Below are 24,451 nucleotides of genomic sequence, written 5' to 3' on the forward strand. Positions count from 1 at the left end.
CACAAGCTATATCCCAGTTTTGCATCTTTATGATAAGCTACGCTAAGTGGCTACTGGTGGTAGCTTCATATTTTGGTATACAGACATTGGAGTGGTGTCTATCTTTTCAAGGAGGCGCATAAACATATTTCCCAAAATGTTGTTCCTCTTTGGTTTGTATGTTATCAAAAGACATACAGTAGACCTACGAAAATACAGTAAAATCAGCAAATGGTGTGAGACCGCCAGGAGTATAGACCCCTGCTGTTGGCAAAGACTGTTTATATTCCCCAAATGCCCCAAAGTTCACCAAGCCTGAACTCCAGTACAGATTATAGAGATAAATTCCATACAGATAGATGTGGATTTCCCCACCTTTGTTTTAATGGAAGTCAGTGGCACACAAAAGCATTATGAGAGTCATCAACATCTGACCACACAGCAAACAAAGCCAAAAATCCTATGAGTTGTTTGCTTTTCCAGTCAATAAACTTGGGTGAAGCCCTGCGGAGCAATTCATCTCTCAAAGCCAACTGCTCATTATTCCTTCATACTGGTTTTTCAGGTTCATGGGCTGAATTTCAATCAGCTTCCTGAATTGTAATGGCTTAGATACTCTAAATACCCCGAATCAATGAATGAAAGCATTCTGAAATATGATCATGACGGATGCCCACTTAGCAAGTGAACCCCAAAACTAGCCGCCCCCCTCTGCCAGGCTAACCTCTGGATGGAAATAAGTCCCACATGTGCACATTTGGCAGGAGCACGACCCTATTAACCCTAAACAAGGCCTATGCTGGGCTTTGCTAATGACACCCCCGCCCTCCCTCGTCTGGTCCACGATGGCTGACTGACAGCCATGGTCTGCACACACAAACAAACACACCACATCACTGGGCATGGAGACACACACACACACAGGACCAGTGGAGGCTGGTTGTGTGATAAGGAGGAGGTCAAACAACAGATGGCAGCTGGAGGATTAGCACAACTCAGTCAACTTTTGGTTAAACACAACAGAAACACACACACACACAGTTGTATTACAGTGTTATAGAAGTAATTACATGAAGCACATTTCCTAATAATGCTCAATTCATCTACAATGCCCATGCATGATGTCATATTTTAACTCACTAAAAGAACTTACAGTAGCTGCAGTGGCTGGGTTGTCCTTCCATGTCTCACACATGTTATCACTCCCTACTTGATGGTTCACAAACTGGACGCTGGAACTGGATCAATAGTAAATCTGATACATCACAAGATGACAATGTTTTATTTTTTTAATGTCTCTTGTATTATTGCCTCTCATTGTTTAAATTCTGGATAGTTTAGGCCTCTGAAAACTGTCCACATGAAACAATGTGAGAGGGCTGATCAGTGGAAAGTGTCTGTCACAAAGCCCTGTGGAAAGGAAGCTGATTTGACAGATATTCTAATAAACAGCTTCATAGGTATTGTGCAACTATAAAGCCGTGCAGTAAAAGAATAAGCCAGAGCGGTAGTGGCAGTAACAACAAAAACACCATTTCACCAGTTATGAAACTGACACTTCCAGGCAACAGCGGGGTTAGAATCTCCTTACAACGCAAGTGATGCTCGACATGAGCGTGTGTAGGCATTGATGTTTCTTCTCCGTTGTGCAACCGAGCCTATAAACTTTTTAGGCCAAGCACGCTCACGCTCCGGCAGCTCTGCCAAATCCACCAAGTGCTCTGCGGATGCTTCGCAGCTGTCAGACAGTTATCATCGCAGTCGCTCCCACGGGGACTCGCGAAGCCTGATGTCGACCGTCGTTGTGATTCTGTCCCTTCTGGGGTGAATTTCCAGTTCAGTACAGAGACTTCTCAGGATTAGATGTCTCCATCTGCAGCCATATGCATGGGTTAGAGTCTCTCCTCGCCTCTAGGTCTCTCAGTTGGAAGAGCACACACACACAAACAGACACAGACAGACACACACACACACACACACACACACTGTATTTTTATCTCTCTCCCCATTATAACCTGCTGGAGCACACAGGTGTCGACTAACCAACGTCCAATTGCATCAGGCAGGCAGGCAGGCAGTGAGGCGAGATCAATTGACTGTGTGTGTGTGTGTGTGCGTGTGTGCGTGTGTGTGCCAGCAACACTTTGGTGAGTGGAAAGCAAACCCATCCACTCTCCCTTCTACTGTCCCACATCATTAATCAGACCAATCAGAACACAGTCTCTGTGCTAATAATATGCACCACTAGCTCTGAAGCTAACCCAACGAGGACAGTGACAATGTCCTACTCTGTCAACACAGCATGCCTGATTGATTCAAAGCAACCTGCGGTGCCCACGTTATCAACAGTCACAATTGTAATTGAGTGTTTTTAATTGTTCTGTTTAAAGAAGTAGCCCAAGTCAAATGATAAAATCCATCACTTTGTGTGGCCGGTTAGCTTAGCTTAGAACAAGGGCGGAAGCAGAAACAGCTAGCTTGGCTCTAAATCTTCCTGCAGGCAACACTGAATCTCAAAAAATGAACATGTTACATCTTGTTTGTTTAATCTGTGCAAGAACTGAAGAGTAAAAACAACAGGCTATTGTTTTATTGAGCGCTACGTGCCGTACTATTTCTTGGCTCAGGAGCGATGATATCCTAGACTCTTACAGTCACGAGGCGAGGTTGCCAAGCTGCCTTTAGGCAGGGCCAGGCTAGCTCTTTCCTCCTGTTTCCAGTCTTTATGCTAAGCTAAGATAACTGGCTGCTGGTTGTTGCTTCATACTTCTCATACAAGTACAACAGTTGTATCAATATTCTCATCTAAAATCCAGCAAGAAAGAAAATAAGCGCGTCCCCCAAAATGTTGAGCAAGTTCTTTAATAACAATGGAGGTCTCTGGCACAGAGGACTAACTCACCAGAGTTTGACTAGGATCAATCTGTTTTTTTTAGTGTTTTCATTGGATTTGCCAGCAATAGGAAAGTACACAGTTTCACTTTAATCATTATGTTTGTAGAGAATGAATGATTAGTAGATTGTAAATTACTGTGATCAGTATCAAAACGTTCCAATCTTTCTTATATATCAACTGTGACACACTCAGAAACATCAGCAGTGAGCCGGTGTCTTCTGTCCCAGCCAGAGCAACAACATAATAAACAAACACCACACAGCATACTAAACAAGGCTGCGCGCACACACACACACACACTCACGCAAATCCACAAAAAACAGTAATAGACACACACTCCCATCAACCATTCCCCTTGTGCTCGAGATTCATTATTCAGGGACTTGGAGCACAGCTTGTCTGAGTTAGAGCATCTGCAATTCAAACAGGCCAGAGGTGGAGCTGGGACTCAGTGAGGAGCCACATCTAACATACCTTCAACACCACCTTCACACACACACACACACACACACGCACACACACACACACAAACACACCGAGACGTGACAGGCTTACCTAGTGAGAAATGGAGAGAGAGGTAAAAAAAAAAAAAAAGTGAAGCAGCTCACTTAAAATTTCTGTGTGTGTGTGTCTTCTAAATGAATGACCACAATGTCCACACACAGCAAGCCACACACGCACACACACACACACACACACACACACACACACACACACATAGACACACACACACAAGAAGCCTGGAGCAGTGACTGACATATCAGACTTTATGATAAAAGGTCATAATAAAAGGGACTAATAAGGTCAGTGTGGTTGGTTGTTGGTTGGTTGCGACATACACACATGTTTGACGTCCCACTGCTGTCCGTCCCATCTTCCATCGGTGTCGGATTAAAACATGAGATCGGATATTTGGGCCGAGCGCCATCTGACGATGGGACATAAACTGAGGCACGCGTTCTGGCTCAGGTGTCAAGCTATTAAATATTACAACTCTGCTGAGGCCATTCTGCGTATGCGGCCGAGCACGGGCAGACATGTGGGGCTATACACACACACACAGGTGCACATGGTCTTGCGTGGGCTACACCTGCCTCAGGACATCCCTTAGTTAAACAAAGAGTCTCCAGCATTTAGCACCTGCTGTCACACATGCTAGCCCATACCTGTCACCTCCCACATGTCTTACATACACACACACAAACACACACACTCTGTATCCCTCCTGTTTGCGGACTCCAATGTCAATTTAAAAAAGCAGGAGGAGAGGGAGGCAAAACATAACCTCAATATCCCCCCCAACACACACAAAGCAGCAATTATCTATCAGACCCCATTGTCATTACAAGACATTCACTCTCATGTGTCAATCAAAGACAAGAGGCTCAAGCTCGCTGGCTGGAAACCAGATCCGGAAACAACTGGGGCGTCATTACGAGTGGCCGTGACAGATGCGGATCAAACATCGGCTTATAAAGGGCCGAGAAGATGAAAACGGCCTTGAAACACATTAGAAGATAAACAAACAAACAAAGCCAAGAGTCTCATAAGCCAACCAGATGGGAGTTAAAATGTGCCATAAAAAATATACAGGCAGCGTGAGCGCCGTGTTCCCACATGACAGGACTCAGGACTTTCCATACACCGCGGGTTACCCAATCTGTCTTCCTCCTGTTTCATCACCAGAGCTGCCGGGCAAACAATTTACATTTCACTCCGAATGTGCTCGCGCAGCGTTCATTATATATCAATTAGTTTCAGCACAGCGAGGACATTAAAGCGGCTCTAATGAGGAGGAAGAGGTTTGGTTTGAACAGATAAATAAATAAACATATAGATAAATAAAAGGGAAGCCGGGGAATGGTCTCGTCAGAATAAAACGAGGAACAAATTACACCCCAAGACCACTTATAAATATTGGAGTCTTTGATCTCCACACCAAATGAGCAATTCTGTCTATGGGGGAAATGTTGAGCCTGTGAGTGTGTGTGTGTGTCTGTGTGTGTTATGTGGACCTCTTAGGCCTCAGGCCACATTATTTTACAGAGGGGGTTGAATTGAGGCAAAGCTAAGCTCACCGTTAAAGAATGCAGAGATACACAGTGCAGATCACAGGCCTGACTAAGCAAGTCCAGTCAGCTTTACTGGCCCGAACTGCTGAAGCTCTGCGAGAGCAACTGCAGACTGATGATAACACCAGAGGAGAGAAGTAAAAGAGATTTGCTGCTGGGCCCCTGCTGCGGTCAACCCCATGCTGGAAATACTTCCTGGTTTTCTGCGTGTCAGTTAGTTTGAGGAAATCTGATTAAATTCAACTTTATTTAAGCATAATGGCACCAGGTGAGAACAATAGAAATCTAAAGTAATTATAATATTCAACTTTTATTTTGGCACAGAGACGGCACCAATTTATTAGGCAATAATGCAGTGCTCATCTTAGTTAATATCATGTTGTAAATTCCTGTACAAATTTGTAATTAATCAAATGATGTACAGTATATTATATGCAAATGACAGTGATGGTTACTTTGCAGCCATTTTTCACAGATTGAGAAACATCTTAGCTGTCAGAAATCTCAGATTTGGAATTGCAGGTAGGGGTTGAAGTTAATTGAGGACTTTTAGCTGCTCGCAATTCTGGCCTGAACAATATAAACAGAAACAGCCAAGCTACACCATGTCGAACGATAGCAACTAGCTCCCCAAAACAGGGGAACGGGCAACTCGCAGCAGCTGCACAGCTAACTAATAACTCATTATAAATACACACTTAAACTTAGCACAAACTGAAAATTCTGCACAGCTAGAAATGGCTGCACAGTGGACAGTTGTTAACTTCAAACACTGTCAAAAATAAACCTGGCAATGATTCACCTGGGAAAGAGGGATGACATGGTTGTCAATCTTCCAAAACATGCTGCGTTGTTTTAATACAGCAGTCCTTTTTATTACAATAGATGGACACAAATATTGTGGAATATCAATCATCTGACATAATAAAATGTTGAATTTACTCTAAGACTTGCATAAATATGAGTTAGATCTATGCTGGACATACGACGACTTGTTTGTCTTGTCTGAGGCTTGTGGAAGCCATCGGGAGCCATCACGCCTGTCTGTCTGCCCTCTGATTGGTCCGAGATGAGCCCTGTGGTGTGGGAAAACCCCAGGGCAGAGGATTAGACGGGAGAAAAGGGGATTTGCTGGTTAAAAGCTGACCTCTGACATGCATACAACAGCCTTTTGATTCGACAGATCAGCTCATTCTGCTTTCCGCCTCTGGACTATGCAGTCATGCTGTCACTTATGAAGTCACGTTCACCGTCATGGCTGGACAGGATAACACGGGCTTAACGGAGGGTCTGTTCCGTGACAGAGGGCCGATGGGAAGGTCGATGCGGCGGGCTGGGACTCAGAAAGTGCGATCACATATTGCCGGCTTTACGTCAGCCCCTGAGACTAACGTGTGATAAAGTCACACTGTTCATGTGAATCAGAGGTGAGACTGCAGGCTCTCACTCTGATTACATTTCCAGGTGCACGTTTATTTTTTTTTTCTCTCTCTAACTCTAACTTCCCAGGCCATACATGTTTTCAGTGTTAGGTATCAGAATTATAGTCAAAGCTAATTTGAGCCCTTTCAGCATCAATTTCAAGAATTGTTACAGTCTGTCTGCTCGCCAAAACTACAAGAGTATCAGGTTGAGAAATACATCACAGAGGGGGTTGACAATGAAAGGCTACTTTGCTGGTCAGCTACTCTGCTCTCTGGTTTCACTAGATTTTCAAACTTTACAAATGGAAGGCATACTTCCACAACTCAAGCACACGTGGGGCCGCACGACTCTGTGAAGAATGGATCAGGGACAGTATTGCACTCCACAAAAGTCTGGTTTTGATTCGTTTTTTTTTTTTTTTTATGTGTGTGTGTGTGTCTGCTTTATGTTTCCCAGTAGGAAGTCAATCAAATGTCACTGGCAAAAATTTAAACAATTTGAAATCTAGCAAAGCACCAGACTTTGCAGCAGACGAGAGTATCTATTCGAGTGAAGACAAGAATAAATTGGAAGCAAATGAGCACTCGATCTGGAACTTCAAATAGCTTAGGTAACTGAATCAAATCCAGGTTAGGAGCTGAGCTTCAAGTTCAATTTCTTCGGGGTGAAGCAACTGAATGCTGATCTTTTGATACTTTTCATCAGAAAAAAAAAAAAAAAGCGGTGCAGTGTTTCCCACAGAATTGTATTCTTAGTGGGGGTCAAAAAGCTTTTGAAACAACATCCAAACATTTCATTGAACCCCCGCCAATACCAACCTCAAAAACAATTTTAACTCTCTCTGGGTATCAACTCTGCCTATACAGCCCTTAGCTACTCAGTATGAGTGACCACAGTGAGAGAAAAAAAAGTCTGACATCAAGTGAGCAGCACCAGCCTCTTTGTTTCTTAGTTCTCTGTCCTATAGTTCACTCTGTCTATCCTTATTTGCTCTGCTCCTATTGTCGCACTGATAATGCAGTGCTTGTCTGGCCCGTTGTCAAGGCAGCGGCAAACTTACAGCAAACTCATCGCCCTGGCAACCAGTCAACCTGCACAAATAAACCTGAACCCGACGACTGATAGAGAAAGATAGAGAAGAGAGACGATGAGTGCAACATTCAAATATGCAGCGCTTTAAGTTGTTAAACTGAAGCAACAGAGACTCTACTTTGCGCAACGAGGGTGATGATGGCTTCAATCTGATCGCTGAAGTAACGCTGTCAGGTGTCTGCATTACTGGCTCCCATTTCCATCCATCTTAATCCAAATGACTCAATGTCTGTGCCCACGCTGTCTCTTTGCAACACGCGGGCCTTAAAAGTACATGTCAACTTCACTTCCTCCTGTCTGAACTGGCTGCAGCATGCAGACTGAAAATGTGTTGCGTGTGTTTAAATTCAACCTTTGCCACGTTATGCCATCCATCTATCCATCTGTCTTTTCAATCTGAGCTGTGCAGCCGTACAGAAATGCCATCTTAAAAAGTTAACTCTTGGGATGCAGAGAGCCGGACCGATAAATCAGTCAAGCTGACACATCAGCCTAGAGCTTAGAGCTGTAGGAAGCTGCTGCACAGAAATGTCAAAAATATGTTGAGGGATCACCGACTATTACAATTCATCCTTCAGGAAACATGAATTCACATTCTGTGGCAATCCATGTAATAGAGGGAGATATTTGACTGGATGAGAGAAAACTTTGGCCTGTTGGTGGCACAACAACAAAAGTCAGAGGATCATCAAATTGGGATTCATCCCCTGGACAGCAGGGATATCTGTACGAATTTCATCACTATCCATCCAAGACATATTTCAGCTGACTGACCGACATCGCAACGGTCACATCACAGGTGCAGCTAAAATCTGGCAATATATCATTAGCAGATTTTTAAAACTCAAACACTGATATTGGTAATAGCCTAAAAATCCACAAAGAAGCAGAACTGTGGCCTATTTATCTATCTCTAAAATGGTTATGAATTGTTTCCGATGAACACTAATACAACCACAATCATTACAATAGTCTCTATGATGTGTGTGTGTGTGTGTGTGTGTGTGTGTGTGTGTGTGTGTGTGTGTGTGTGTGTGTGTGTGTGTGTGCTGACCTGATGTCTCAGAGAAGCAGTGTGTAACTTCTCTCAGGCCTCTATCAGAGGAAGCTGGCCATGCTTCAGAGCCTTTTTTTCATCTTCTGCTTCCTGCCCCCTTGCATTCCCTCTGCACTCAGATCAGTTGATAGATACCTGTACAGCTTGGCACTGAGAGCCAGGCTACTCTCTCATCCATGAAGCTTCACTTAAGAGCCTCTTTGCTATTAATACATACAAACACACACACACACAGGCTGAAGACAAACAGCAAACACACAGCAGAGAAAAAGTGTCGGTGAACCAGCTGAACAGAAGCAGGAACAGCATCACAGCTCATCCAGCCTATTAGGTTCAGCCTTGACTCATGCAGAACTGTGAGCAGAACTAAAACGACACCTCGCCCACTCCTCAGATGACGACAAATCACAGACAGACAGAGACAGACAGGGGGAGGAAGAGAGAGAAAGAGATGGAGAGAGACAGGGGGGTGAGAAGAATATACAAGGGTCAACGCTGTGACGGTGAAAGAGTTTAACTGGGCAAAAAAACACAAACAGTTGGAATTTAGCACACACACAAACAAAATTCAATGCACACATGTATGTTCTTTGCAACATGAGGTATCCATCAACACAGCACGTAGGCCCTGTGTTTTCTGCTCAGTCCTGTTTGATGGAGTGGCTGTCTGGGCCCTTTCTTCAATATTACACAGCAACAGTCAATTCTCTTGAGCCAATATGCTACTTAAGACAACCAATAATCAGTAGGCGCGCTGAATCAATAAACCAATCAAATAATTTAACACTGCAGAGTCATCAAGCTCCTCTTTTGCAGTTTGGACAAATGAGGCTCTGAGCTCCACTGGGATTTGGAGTCTGTAATGAAAATAGGACAAGTCATTAAAGTGATGGGAATCAAAGAGAAGCTGTCAGCATCTCCTGAACTTATGAGGTCAGCCTAATAAACAAAGTAATGATCTCTGTCCGGTGTTGCACTGCAGCTCCAAATATCTGTTATCATTCAGTTACAGTATTCATTCCTGTTCAGTTTGCTTGTGCATCAGCCCACGATACGAAGATGACAACCGCAAACACACTACTGTACAATGCTGACCTCTATTGGCTGCTGCAACCTTCAGCATAAAACACTCTTCTTCCAAAAACCCACCACTGAGGAAGTCCTCCAAATACGTGAAATCCATCGAGGACCCTGTGTTCAAACCACGCTGTTGGCATGATCAAGGGCTTTCTCTTCCACGCAGCCCCCGGATGGGAACAGGTGGCTGGACAGAGAGAACGGGGAGGGATAAAACATAAGGAGGAGATAATCAAAGAGGTCTTTGAAGTGGTGCACTGCTTAAACCTCGCTGCGCTAGGCTGGCGGCCTTGAAACTGGATAGATGAGGAGATGCATGGATGGATAAATGCAGGGAGGAAGAGAGAGGGGGCCGCTGGGACGAAGGGTAAGCGAGCTGAGGTGGAGGTGGTGATACAGAGGCCACGTCAGAATCAGACTAAAAGTAAGAAGAAAGCACATAATAGCAAGAAATAGTTACTCTATCCATCAGTTACTCATCATTTTTCCATCAATCCTGTCTTCCCTGCACTCTCCCATCTACTGCTGAAGCGATTCGCTAGTTCATTGATGAGCCGACAGCCACAGAATTAATTGTGAACTATTTTGATTAATAAAAGATTCAAGTCATTTTTGAAGCAAAAATCAATACACTTGCTGATCCCAGTTAATAAAAAGTGAAAATTTGTTGAATTTCTCTCGCTTTTTTTTTTCACGCCATAAGTAAGTCTTGAGGGACAGCAACATCGGAACTATTGTATGGATTGCCATGATGGTCTGTACAGGCTTTAACGGTTCCCAGATAATGAATCCTAACAACTTGGGTGATTCCCTGACTTGTTCTTTAGCGCCACCATGAGGTTGGATTGCTGGATGGCCATGGAATTTGCTAAAGATTTTAATGGTCCCCAGAAGGTCTCAAGCTCCAATTATATCTCAGCATCGTCTTGATCGTCTTGAAAATTTTGCATTGCTGTTCATGGTTTCCAGATGATGCATTCAAGAGACGTTGGTGAATCCCAACGAGTAACTTTTTCCTCTAGCGCAACCTGCAGGTTTTGACTTTTTTGGATTTTACTGAAAGGTCTCGACAGCTATTGGATGGATTGCCGTGACATTTGGTACAGATGTTCATGGTGCCCAGAGGATGATTTAAAAAGTGAGAGTTTTGATACCTTAATCTTTCTAATCTTTAGCATCATCATCAGGTCAAAATGTCTCTTTATCCAGTACTTTAGATAGTTGCACTTTCAGATGTACTTTGTGTTTAGTGCTAATTACCAAATGTGTCCATCAAATGTCCATCAAAAAGAGACGCTTCTGGGACGGAGACGAACATGCCCAGTCACTCACCCGGTGGATTTTAGGGGTCAGTATTGCTTATCAATGTAAATGGCATAAAAATGTATTTCTTTGGAAAATTTGTTGCACAAAATAAGCAAATTGAAGACATGACCTCTCTGAGGCTCTGTATTATGTGTTTTACAGTTTTTTTTTTCTCTTTCTCTTTTTTTGGACATTTTCTAGATTAATCTTTTAATCAACAATTAAACTCATTATTAATTGCAGCCCTTCATCCACCTCCTCCAACTCCATACCATCACTACTACAAACAGACACACCTGCAATGTGTCCAGAGCCAAGCCAAATCCACTTATTCATTCAGCCGATAAGGAAATCAGAGTTTGATGTGAGCGAGGCTTTAATGATTCCGAGACCAATCTAATCCATTAAGTGTTTTCAAGCAACCCGTGAGTTAGTGTGCAGCTGTAAAGACCGCTGAGAGCTGAGTGCAACCCACGGGAGACCACCGAGCTTCCACAACAGGGAACGCAGACTCTCTGAATGAGAATTAAGCAGGTGGGCAGGTGTGTGTGCATTCTAACGTAAAATGAAAACTTTCTCAGTCATTGTGTGTGGATGACTGGGGGTGACAGAGATAGGAAAAGAGGTGGCGAAGCGATGGTGTGTGTTGCCATTGCTTGCACCAAAAGTAACACAGAGTGCATCAATGGCTGGAAAATGTGCTTTTGTTCAAAGCACAAAGAGCAAAGAGCAATTTGAAGCTTTAGAGAGCAATGATATCAGCTAGCAAAAAGTCAAAAGCTGAACACTTCACCAGCGAAAGTGCACGGAGTAACTCACACGGAAACAGTCAGGATGACATGAATTAACTCTCAACCGGGGTGGGCGGGTTGGAACTGTAGGCCTGATCACAGTAAATGTTAACTTGCTGTGCATATGACGGTAGTGAGCCTGCCTCCCTTTATTTCCAGTGACAGTTCAAAGGCAGCTTAGCAAGCTAAGCCTTCATTAAAGCACGGATCAGCACCAGGGCAAAAATCAGGGTGAATTAGCATCGCTAGCGCACAGGTCAGGGGGAATTACAGGGGTCTGCTGATTTGAGAAGGGTGAAAACTACCTATAAGCCAAACAAGGCTACAACCAGGTTGTGTTAATTTACATTCATTTACAGCAATAACGTCACAATTGTGCAAAAACAGCATTGAAATTCGGAGAGAGTTTTTACACCAAATGTCAGTTACATCCTTTGATGCATTTATGATTATGAGCGATTTGTAAGGTAGCACTACTTTTCATCAATTCACTGAGTTTCCAGCACCACAGTTTTGCTCCAGAACAACACTGGGTACCTCTCATCCACGCAGAATGACTCACACGAACAGAAACACTTAAGCATCAAAGAAAAATCACATTAAATAATGACATTGGCCTGCATACTTAAATTTATTCTATGAAGTACAAGTTTGAACTGAATAAGTGAGACATAAGAGTGATTTCATAGATAGTCGGCAAAGGGGAGAGATTAAATAACACTCACTTATGCTGAAAACACACACAACCAAACACACACACACAGACACCATCTTCTGCGAGTGACTAAGAGGACTTTTCTGATGCCTATCAGTCTTAATCCAAATGCATGAGCACCTGTTAGAGATGACCTTGATAACGGAAGCAGGGAGAAATGCTGGAGATGTGGATCAGAGTAAAGCTGCTGGCTTCACTGCAGAAGCTGCCAGAAAACATTACACAGCTGTCCTATATAATAAAGCTCTATAAAGACTATACGAAAGAGAATGTGTTGGGTTTGATTTGATAACTGCATTATTCAATAGTGCTGAAGTACAGTGGTGCACTCTGTTTAAGGAGATAATGTATTCTTTTTTTATGAGGATCATGATGTGGATGCTTATTTTTGTCTATTTTTGTCTGCTAAGTAGTCATATGAGATAGTGGCACCTACATTAGAAAAAAGGAAAGAAAGAGAGGATGCACCAATTTAATATGCCGACAGAGCCTTTTATTTATGTGCTTTCTTATTTGCCATTTCCCTTTTTCTGTACTGCACACTACACTGATTGTTTAGTGACTGCCATCTAAGACTCCCCCACCCCCCACCCACCAAAAATGGAATCAAATCCAGGCAGATCAAATTAAACTTCAGTTTTGATCTTGTTTTTGAGCTTGGAACAACAGTGTGACCTTGTTGAAAACAAAGTGGCTACTGGCATTCAGCCTGTCTGAGCAGGACATGTTTGCCTCCTGCTGGTCAGTTTGGGTACTTCACCGACTCAGAGGAAAACAGATGAGCGCTGAGCAGCAGAGATTCCTTGAAACAGCTTGGGAGAGCCTCTTCCTTACTCTACTCCTTTTTTTAAAGAATGACACAGTTAGAAAGAAAATGAGAAGATATTATTCAGTATCAATTTGGGATAATATTAATAATCTTCATGATGCCTCACTGGAAATATCAAATCCCTGAAATCCTTTTCACCACAGTTAAAAATCTGGTATCTACAAACAAGACATCTACAAACATGATAAGAGTTGATAGAAAATATGATGTCTGGATTGACCATGGGTAAATAAAGACAAAGACAATACAGCTGAAACAAACAGAACTGCCACAGTCTAAATGATTTATTATTATTATAATGCCAGGCTGACACACTGACCTTTGAATAGCTCAGCTTGAGTAGAACCAAAAAAAGAGTCTCAGTGGTGAGGGTGCAGGCATCAGGCCTGTCCGAGGCACCGAGAGGAGGAATGAGCTCTCACTCTGGCATCTCCTTTACCTCATGTGGTGCTAAAGAAAATGGAACTACATTTTACAGACGGCACTACTATGACAAATGGAAATCAACGTGGTTTTAGTCAATACACCTTCACTATGCTGCTGTCTGGGGGCACAGGCAGTCAAACACACCGTGTACTGCTGATAATACAGGAGCTACAGAAAGTTACAGAAGCAACTACGAGCATAAAGCCCAGGAGCAACCCAACACCTCTCAGGATCTCCTGTTACACGTAAGGAACCCACCCGGTGGACGAGATGACACATCCATCTTTCTCTAACACGCTGACAAACACACGCACCAAATATGCTGCACCTAAACACACACGCACACCGTCTTTGTCTCTGGCTCCAGAGGTGTCACATGTGCATAATTGTATCTAATAGCTGTATCGAGACCAGATGAGAGGGACCATTTCCTCTCTGCTGATAGGATCTACAAATACACAGCCAGCCAATAAAAGAGCCGACACAATGAAGTATTCCAAGTGAAAAAGCAATAAAATGGGTTGTTATCAATGCCTGAGCATACATTCAGAATATCTAATACAATTATATCAGGGAATCACAGTGTACTCTCTTGCCAATGGGAGTGAACATTGTGTGCATTCAAAATGACAACGGCTCAATATTCTCATAATCCAATATTTCAGGATTGTGCGCTTTCTTTAGAACAAATGTTTCTTTACCTGCGCTCATTATTAAAAACCCAGCCAGTCTTAACCACAGGGAGGGAGGAAGTGAGGAATGTTACAGGAATTCAGCCGTGAATGCGTTCTCTAGCTGCGACCTCTGTGTGTGTTTTGGTGTCACGTCAGCGTGGCTCCTGAATTTTGATGCTGGGATTTCATTGGAATTCAGCAGCTGACCATCGGGCGCCTCAGGATATCGCCCGACTGCGTGCGTAGACCATCTTTGTTCCCGTGGCCGCCATGCATAATCTTCACAGAGACTGTGCCGGCGCAGGCCAGTCGAACGCAGCGCTTTGTGTATTTACCTGTGTGCAGCGGGGGGCTGATGCAGATAGACTGGGGGAAAATGAGGAGAAAAGAAACAGGAAGAAGGGGGAGAGAGAACACGAGAGAAAGCAGAAGCAGAAGGACGACCAAGAGAGTGAAAGGAGAGGGATAGGGAGGCGACAAGTTCAGCCCAGCACTGTCTGAGAAACCAAAGGTCACGCTATGATTTATATCAGGGCTTCACAGCTCTCCAGGTTCACATTATCTGTGAACATCAGCCATACATCACACGACCCCGCAGCCTTGTCAAAACACAACCCCTTCAAAATAAATCTCCTTGAAATGACGAAGACAGAACACCATTTACACAATAAAAAGCCCAGCTTAACAAGTCATTTGCTTCCTGACCCACACGGGTGCTACCACAGATGTTGCCGCTGGTTTCTGCTCCGAGCGAGCCCAGGGAGGGACAGGGGACGGCAGGGCCGGGAGTGTTTTCAACCCCGGAAACTACCGAGCGCAGAGGCTTACCATCTCCATGCAAATACACAGACACAGCTTTAGTGATAAATCTGCTGAGTTTCTATTGTGTGGCAGCGACCACCAATGGCTTCTTCTTTTCTCTCCTCCCCTCACCTCATACTGAGTCTTCTTCTTCTCTGCCAGAATAGCCAGAGCCCATTCATATGCCTGGGCGCCCTGACAGTTTTATTTGCCAGGCCACCTTGTTAACACAGTGAATAGCGGGGCCGGCCTGTGTTATGCAGATCGGACTGGGTTACCGAGGGGACAGACGTCAGCAAGCCATTCAGGGCCGGGTTAAAACTCAACCCCAATCCCTCTTGTTCTACTGCAACCATCCTCTTTTCTCCTCCTCTTCTGCCCCCTCACCGCTGTGCTTACCCAGCTTAAGTTTCAGCTAAGGCCCTGTTGCATACAAGGACGGGCTTTGTCCAGCGCCAGTCAGCTCTGGCAACCTGAACTAAACCCGCTGCTTTAAATGAAGTTTTATTTACGCTGCGCTCTTGGCCAGAGGAAATGAAGGAATAGCAAATGGCAAGATCTCACAGCATAAATCCTCCTTTGTGGTCTGACTCATGTCTGGACCGACCTAAACCTTCCAACAGGTCAAGTGTAACCTTTTAAACGTGCATTAGACGCAGCTCTGAAACACATCAGCACGGTGCACAAGAGGGTCATGTGATCAGGCCGATCAGGTAGCACATTCACACTCAGGGAACATGTTAATAAGCCTGGTAATGAGTCTCATTAGCACAAAGAAAATCAATCAAGCCACAGGCAACTATTAATAATTCAGAAGGAGCATGTTGTGTAAGGAGAAACTACTCCTCTTCCAAACCTGCCCAGAGAAGGCCACTCAGTTTACACAAGCCCACTGACACACAAGCAGCCAGGCAGCAGAGGCTCCTCTTTCACCTGTCCATTTTATTACCCACATCATCGTGAGCAGAGGTGTCCTTTTCCACAGCAATTTCTGCCACCTCGTCCCGAGAGATCTCAAGGGATTCTGAGAGAAGAACGCTGTCCTGAATCTTGTGCCAGGCCTTTAAACATGCCTCTCCATGCTAGGTGGACCAATCTTTGTTAGCAAGTGGGCACCCATCCAGACTCGTGAACCATGAGCTTGCTTCTGTCATTACTAAGAAGTAGCAAACTTCTGTCACACAGGATGAGACTGTGCACCCTGCAGAGTATCCCAATTTCAGCCACTTGTGTCTGCAATCACATTTTTTTAAATCACTAGGAGAGAACCTTTTTTGTTCTTTAAAGTTTGCAGACATGGGCTATTAGGCCGCACATTTGAGTCTAATAACATCTACAGCAAATTCTTGAGAGTAATGTGTTGGTAGGCCTGGGCGATTTTAAATACCAAACGCTCCTCTCTTGACTCTGAATGGGAAATGCCTCAACACACTCAGTCAACTTACAATAAAGGACCAGGCTGAAACACCCCAGGAGCTTAGCTTAGTGGAGACATCATATACAGAGGCAGTACGGAAGAGGAGAGGAAGAGGAAGAAGAGGGAAAAGGGAGAAAAACAGTACCTGGACTATATATGCATCTGTTTAATATTTAGAGAACTTATCAATATTTTAGTGAATTCTGACACAAACACATGCTAAAAGCGTGGTGAATGTGTACCGAGCCTCGCACCATTCACTGTAACTTACAGTATTCTCCAGGAGCTCAATTCTGCTGGATATGCCTCGACAAACAACACACGAATATGCATGGATTACGTGCCATAGTAAAATTCATAATGGTGCTCTGAAACTAATCCTTTCAGAAATCAAACAATGTCAACACAAAGCTTGCTTTACAGGAAAACTGCTGTGAAAATGCACAGGAAGCTTGCCAGAACTTACTGTCTCCATTATGCGCATAAACTCCACTCATCAAATTTTAGTGTCATGCAGAGGGGGATGCTTTACCACAAAGGCTCCCAACCCAGAGGGCCAGGGCACGAAATACTTTGGTCAAACTGCTAATGGCTCGTGTCCACACTGCAAAACTAAACCAATTTGTTGGGGGTCACATTGGGAATCACTGCTTTACCCTCATGTATGTCAGCAGCTGGTGTTCTTTAAATTTGTCAGCCGCAACATTTTGCAAGCCTAAACTTGAATGTGTGTTAATGGTGGTCTAGATCGCTGAAAGCAATCACTATCTTAGTTTAGTGTGATAGCATGCTGCACCAAAATAACTCTTTATATTTAGATTAGAAAACTAAAACTCTATTTGAAACTGGTGTTTTTGCCTAAGTCAACTAAGCAACATGCAAACAACATCTGGTATGTAACCAGAGGATGGAGTACGTGCACACCTGCATCCTCCACCTCCCTATCTCTAACCTCAGGGTCACATAAAGTCCAGCACATTCCAGAACACACTATTACTACCATACCTTCTTAAATTAGCATGAACACACTTTTTTTTAACTTAAGAACAAGACAGGAAATTCTTTGTGAAACTGGCAAGTTTTCGCCACAGGAACGGAGACCTGCTGCAGCTGTAAAACAGACGTTTGCCTCCGCACACAAACTCTGGCTCCTCAAGTCCGTGTCCACTGACAACGTTTAATTCCAGCTTGTCGGCGGGGAAAAAGTTGACTTTTTATTGTGAGACCGCAAAGACGGGCAATTAAAGGCTGCATTCCTGAGCTTACTGTTGCCCCTGTAATAGTTTACTTTGCAGCAAAGCATGCTGGGTGGTGTTTAGGGCTCAGACCCTCCCCTTCTATTGTGGATTCCCATTAAGAAAGAAAATGCCAGACAAGCCCACGGCTGCCATGTCAACTTCAAATAAGCTGGCTCCAACCTGGTTGACTTTGTTTTGTCAAAATACTGCAGTTTGTGCCATTGATTCTCCGTTTATGATTGAACATATAGAAGTGTCCAGACGCAATTAAAATTAAAACTGAATTGTTTTTTCTTCACACTGCTCAGTTTTGTTGATCTTATAATTTTGGACATTTTCTCCCCAAATAATCCTCAAGCAGCTTATTGTTGTTCCACGATTACAATGTGGGATCAGTAATCAGAACATAACGTGCCTTTGGGCTTTATTGTGTCCACACACTGAAACACGAGCGAAACACTAATATAGCTCACAACATCTCTATTAAGTCAGGCTGCTAATGGAGTGTCTGTTGCTGAAGTGTTATAGGAATCAGTTGACACCGATCAACTAACCGTGCTCTGCTAGAACGTGTGTGATGCTATTTGTATTGCATTCCTAAAGTTGCACACATTAGTCAGTCACACTCTTCCACACACTAACCCGAACCGCCTGCACTTAATAGTCGGATCGCTTCTTTTCACAATGTACAGTTTGTTTCGCAGTGCATTTCCCAGTTGTCCCATACTGGTGACAGAGTGACCGTGAAGGCAGCAGGCTTGAATCCTCCCTGCTGCATGAATGGTCTCTACAGTAAAAACTATTATCTTAGAGCACGCAGGGGCTGAACAATGGTTTCTTCACAGTGGTATGGGTGGCTGATTCTATTCAAAGTACCAGAGATCTGAAAGGGTTCCTCCTGAATGCAGAGGAAGAAACCCTAGTGTTATTTTTTGTGCTGTATATCACAATGAAGAATGGGCCAAATTGCTTCTGGATTAATCGCCCGGTCACATGCCGCTATTGCAGGGCAAACGCTTCATGGCTTAAACCTCATTGTGTATAAATTCCCTAATGGATCCTTTAGCTGATATCAGACTGCAAGAGTGGTTTGTAGTCAAATGCACTGTGACCTTTGGCACAGAATTATGTGCCTATCAGAGAGGATGCTGACAGTGTGGCCATCGATGTGACTCCGGTGCATGGAGTGAAGCGATGCTGGTACCTCCATTTGTGCAGGGCGAAGCCAGGACACTGTTCTCCACAGGTGACGCAGGGCTGTCCTCTCTGTGGCTCGTCTGCAGGGTTAACCTGTGGGACAAACAGGAACAGGAGATGGCGGGTCACCGTTTGCACTGCTGTACTTTCGTCCAATTAAACAACAATGCCAGAGCACCGCTGGCTAACTGGTGACTGGTGTACTTCACCTGCTGTATACCTGTGACTCTGTTGTTTTCACAGCACCACAACATACAGTAGTAATGTGCTCATTAACTCACATTTTAAATGAACTTCTTCACGCCACCTGCATCAATTACAGCTCACAGGCACCAAGTTGATTATAAAACAAACACATATGAAAACACATCTTTGATCATGTTTCATGCTGTGTTGTTGATGAGGCTTTATGTTAACAGAGCAGATGGAACTTGATGCCCGTAGCAACAGGACAGAGACACAAACAGAAAGAACTCATCATACAACAATATTTGGCATGCGTATTTTTCTAATGAGTGCGCAAAAGCAAGTGGAGACATGCGCTATATGGAAAGCACCAAAGCCACAACTTTGTGTTGCCTACCTACCGCTCTGCTGGAGTCTCTCCTCTTGTTGCTGCGACTGAACATGACAGGCTGATCCCAGGACAGTAAAGAAAACGCCGGCTCGTACCGAGATAAATGAGGCGCAGGGACGCGCGGAGATCAGCGCGTATTTGTTCAAATAAAAAAATCCCTCACGACTTTTCCAAACGCGCCGAGCTCTGGAGGCAGTCCTCTCCTGTTAACCCCCTCATTAATGAATGGAGCTGCGATGTTCCGGATGGCAGCCCCACCCTGTTTCCTCACAGCCAATGGAGGACTGGAGAAATACTTTTTAAAAAAACAATGGACAAACTATGATTACACTTGGATAAAAGCAGTGATGCGGCGGAAAATGACAGCGTGGATGAGTTCTGACGTCCAGTCTGAGAACAGCTCAGAGCCTGTAATTATGGAGGAAATAAGTGTTTTTATTGGATTCTCCTTCAAACACCCTTTCTTAATATAACCAGCTTCCTATTATTCACTAAATGGATTGCAAGACAATGAGGTAAATGTTATTATATCAGGAGATTCATAACAGCTTAATACAAAACGCCACTGAGTCACAATATAACATAATGCACAACTCAGGGACAGCAGAATAATCTTTCCCCCTGTTGCTAACACAACATTCATGCCAGTATCTCTCTGTCTCTCTCTCTCTCTCTCTCTCTCTCTCTCTCTCTCTCTCTCTCTCTCCCTCTCTCTCGCTGAGCATCCACTAACCTGTTCAGGAAGGAGCATTTCCTAACCTCTGCTCATCTCATCTGGCCCCATGCAGCGTTTTTTTTTTTCTTCCCGGTGGTCTGACAGTGCTGATTCTGTCCAGAAAGTGCCTGCTATCTATCACCAGAGAAAAGGCTTTTGAGGCTCAGCTGCAGAGCCTCGCTGTGACTCACTCTGACTCAGGCACTCTTCACTAAGATGTGCTTAAACTATGTTATTATTTCTGGACGCACATTCTGCTCGACTCTACAGCCGTTCGCAGCCCTGTCAGCCTCTCTAAAGTTCAGGCGTGCACAGTGCTGTGGGATGGTTGCCATGCGCAGAAGTGGACAGCGTCCAGCTACCTGTTTTTTTTTCTTGTTATTTTTAAATGGAGTAGCACTCACTTTGTTTGAATGTTATAGTGGCCTATAGACAGTCCAGACCTTTGAGACACTCTCCTGCTTTAATGTTGGATTGTGCTGAGGTGAATTTTGCCGAGTGGGCGCTAAGAATAAATGTGGTTCGACAGTACCTTCCACCTATTATACAAGGACTTTTATTTTTTTGTCAATAAGCAGGATCAGTTAACAGTTTGAATAAAAACGTATGTCTGAAATGAATTTTAGCATGACTGTAAACCCTAGAGTCATTTCTCTTCAAACAGACAGACAGCTGGCAATGCTAAGGCGTGTATGTGAAGGGAATTCATTGCACAATGATGCATTAAATTGTTGATTTCTCAATCTCACTACAAGATCAATTCCTGCTCTGAAGCTTTCAGTTGTATTATACCATTTCTAATCTTTAAAACTGCAATAACTAATTTTATGGCCACTAGGGAGCAGCAGAAATGAGCTGTAGCCTAAACGCTGACATATTATCAAAGAATGGTAAGGTGGAGAACAGCTGTCTGTTGACACATCCAGCAGATGCTGCGATTTGTTTTTATTTTTTATTGTCATATGCACAACAATCACAAGGAAGTAACCATTGGCAATGAAATTCTTTGCTCTCAACGATGCTCAGACAATGTGTATAAAGAAAGTCATGCAAGTACAAATGAGGAAAGACATAAAATACACAAAGAGCACAGATGCTAAAATAGGACTGTAATGTAACTAAAATAGTTCATAGTGATACACCTTGGTAGTTACTATATTATTTTGAGCCACTATACTTTTGCCATTTATTGTATAAATGATCAAAATTACACTAGCTGTCTATGAGAATTCCTGAAAATACATTGATCCCAATTCAACACATTGATGAAAATGTTACTTAAAAGAACCGAATGCAGAAAAATGGCCATGTGGCTGTTATCTAATTCTATTTAATAGTAATAGTACTTATTATTACTTATGCAGACTGAAGCAGGATTCTCCTGTTTTTAAGCATTATTGGACTGCAACTAATGATTATGTTCATTGTTCGTCAGCAGATTGTTTTCTCCATGAATCAATTGATTATTTGGTTTGTAAAAAAATCTAAAATTAGCAAGAAATGTAGTCACAACAGTTAATCCAACCAACAGTCCAAACATCAAAATTATTAAAAATAAGGGAAGTCAGCAAAACCACACAAGTGTAAAGCTGGAATCATGAAATGTTTCTTCATGAAAAATGGCTCTGAAAGAAAGGAAAATTAGGAAAGCCTTTCCATGCACAACATTTTGCTTTGCTGTTTCACTTTCTTGCACTTTTCTGGAGTGAGATAAACAGAACAAAGCAGTGCAGGTGTTGCTGTGTCAAGATGATCCTTCACTGAATTGAACAGAGACAGAGAAACAGTGAGACCTCTGCTTTGTCTCAAGGACAGATCGGCAACCTTGAGACATGCAGTTGCACTGGTGGATAATAGGGGTCTGGAGTCAAATGATGGCAGCGAGACAGAGAGCGGGAAGGAAACAGAGGACAAATGCTGGAATCTACACATACACATAAAACAGACATGTAGTCACACACAAATGCAATCATTCCACACTCAGATAAACACACACTGTATCTGGGCATCCACATTATTCGTGCGTGCATGCGGGCCTGAGGCTTACTACTAAGACTCAGTTCAAAGTCATCCTAGATTACTCGAGGAATGATGATGATAATGATGGTAGGGGGAGCTGACCCTGGGGACTCGGGACTTTAAAACTCCCCTCATTAAGTCTTAAGTTAAGAGTCTAAACACTGTTGGCAGAATTGAAAACAGCTTGCATGCTATTCCTAGGAGCAATGCAAAAAGAAGTCAAGAAAAAGCTCCTTTTTTGGTTTACAGTCAGCGGTACACTGAGCTGGTACTGGGATTTTCTGCTGCTGTCACTGTGGAAAAACACAGTCTTCATAAAAGCCTTTTAATGCTGCACATTTTACCCTGCATTATCTCAGATTTCTTGCCAGTGAACTTTATACCTGCAGACGTCTGTCAGGGCTGATTTGGCTTCAATGAGCAGTTGCTTGCGAGGTGGTGGACATGACGTTCAGAGGTGTTGGGAATGTCCAGCACAGCCTGAAGTCTACAGCTGCTTAGACCACTGGTCTAATCCTTGTGGGAAGGTCTGCGAGACCAGCACGGGAAAGCTGCGTACTGTGCTCACCTGACTGCAAATATGGAAAGTGTTTGTATGAGTACCTGCATGTGCGTGTTTCTGTTTCTGTTTTGTCCCAATTGAAAAATCTGATATCCCCTGTCTCAGTTTGCTGAGCTATTGTTTGGAACGCTGGTGTCGAATGTTCTCCGTCTCCACCCGCCCCATTCTCACAGGTACGAGCCTATACACACACTAACACACACCAAACAGCATTTAAAGATGACAGAAACCTCTTTAAAGCAGCCAGGACCCCAATTCATTAGTATTTTTAAAGAGCACTTGACAGAAAACAGAGACATGAGGTCCTGAGGAACAAATAGACGGACAAGACCTCTGAGACTCGACAAAATGCACCTCAGGGACGCCAGTGGGCAGGATGGGGGTATGTTGTGTCTTAAGTTAGGACAGGTACCTCTGAGGTGTGATAAGTATTTGATTTATGTGTCTACTTTCAACCACCCGCCCAGTCTGCATGCATGTGCTGATAGCTGCTGTCAGACACGCTTCTGCGAGGTCTCCATGGAGATGGAAACCCACAACAATCCACACGCACTCACATAAACACACATGCACACGCATTGTACAGATATGAAATAGATGTTAAAGCTGCAAAGGTCCATCTAATGGCTTTTGATTTGATTTATCACACTGCTTCACTGTCACCAATTGTTTAAATCGCAGCTGACACAGTGCGCCATCTGACCCTTTGAGTCAGCATCAATACCTGCACAATAAACCACATGTGTCAGATTATTTCCTCACCACACTGTATTATCTCCTGTCATGGGAGACATGAAATTACTGGAATATATCCTCCAAGATCTGGTTCACCTGTGATTATTCATTGATTCATTTATGCATTCAACCTTTATTTAAAACCTCGACAAATCATTGAGGTCATGTTCTCATTTCCAACAACATCGAGACAGTTAAAAGAGAATGAATACACGCAATAATAATTGATGAGACAGCAAACAAAACAGTTAAAAACAGTCACATTGATCCTTGGAGTAGTTTGTAGTTGTGATTTTAAACTGACCTAAAGGTACAACTGTGAAAAAGCAGTTTTCCCAAATTCAGTGTTTGCATGTGGGACTTGGAAGTATGAGTGTCGCCGTCTGATGTGATCAGATCTGATGCTGAAAACCTGAAGTGAGAGGTAGACATCACAGCCAGAGGACACTTGTCTTTGTAATGTTAAATTCACCACGGCCTTCAGTAGTGATGCAGCTGCTGATGAGCGGCGAGGCGGAGCGCTTTGGATTACTTTTGGCCACATCTGCTGAGGAAAAGATTTCCCTGCAAGTCTATCGTTTCTTCTTCAGGAAAAATCTGATGTTACGCAAACCTGCTGACAAGCCGCTGTCATCCATCCACTCGACAGACGAGCTGCCTCACAGCTTTCATGTGTGAGCAAGAAAGACAGAGGCAAACGCAGAGTTCTTCTACAAACCGAGCCCTCGGGATGTTTGCTAATCTACTTTTGAATCACGTTGTTCAGTTTAGACAAGCCCTCTGGAGCTGTTGAAAGCCCCCGCCTCCCCGACCCTCCTTCCCTCTCTTTCCTTTTCACACTTGTACTCATCC

The 24,451-nt window shown here is 43.6% G+C and overlaps 1 protein-coding gene across 1 annotated transcript in view; it reads right to left on the reverse strand.

The window, feature by feature from the left end:
• prickle2b (prickle homolog 2b) overlaps window positions 1-19,620 on the reverse strand; it is an 80,980-nt gene extending 61,360 nt beyond the window's left edge. Inside the window, exons 1-2 of the mRNA XM_041946469.1 lie at window positions 19,579-19,620; window positions 18,999-19,084 (exon numbers count right to left, since the gene is read on the reverse strand). Of these exons, the coding sequence (XP_041802403.1) occupies window positions 18,999-19,084; window positions 19,579-19,620 (128 nt within the window). The remainder of the gene's footprint in view (window positions 1-18,998; window positions 19,085-19,578) is intronic.
• Between the last annotated feature and the right edge of the window lie 4,831 nt (window positions 19,621-24,451).

Source organism: Chelmon rostratus, chromosome 2 (genome assembly GCF_017976325.1).
Source record: "Chelmon rostratus isolate fCheRos1 chromosome 2, fCheRos1.pri, whole genome shotgun sequence".
Taxonomy (NCBI): domain Eukaryota; kingdom Metazoa; phylum Chordata; class Actinopteri; order Chaetodontiformes; family Chaetodontidae; genus Chelmon; species Chelmon rostratus.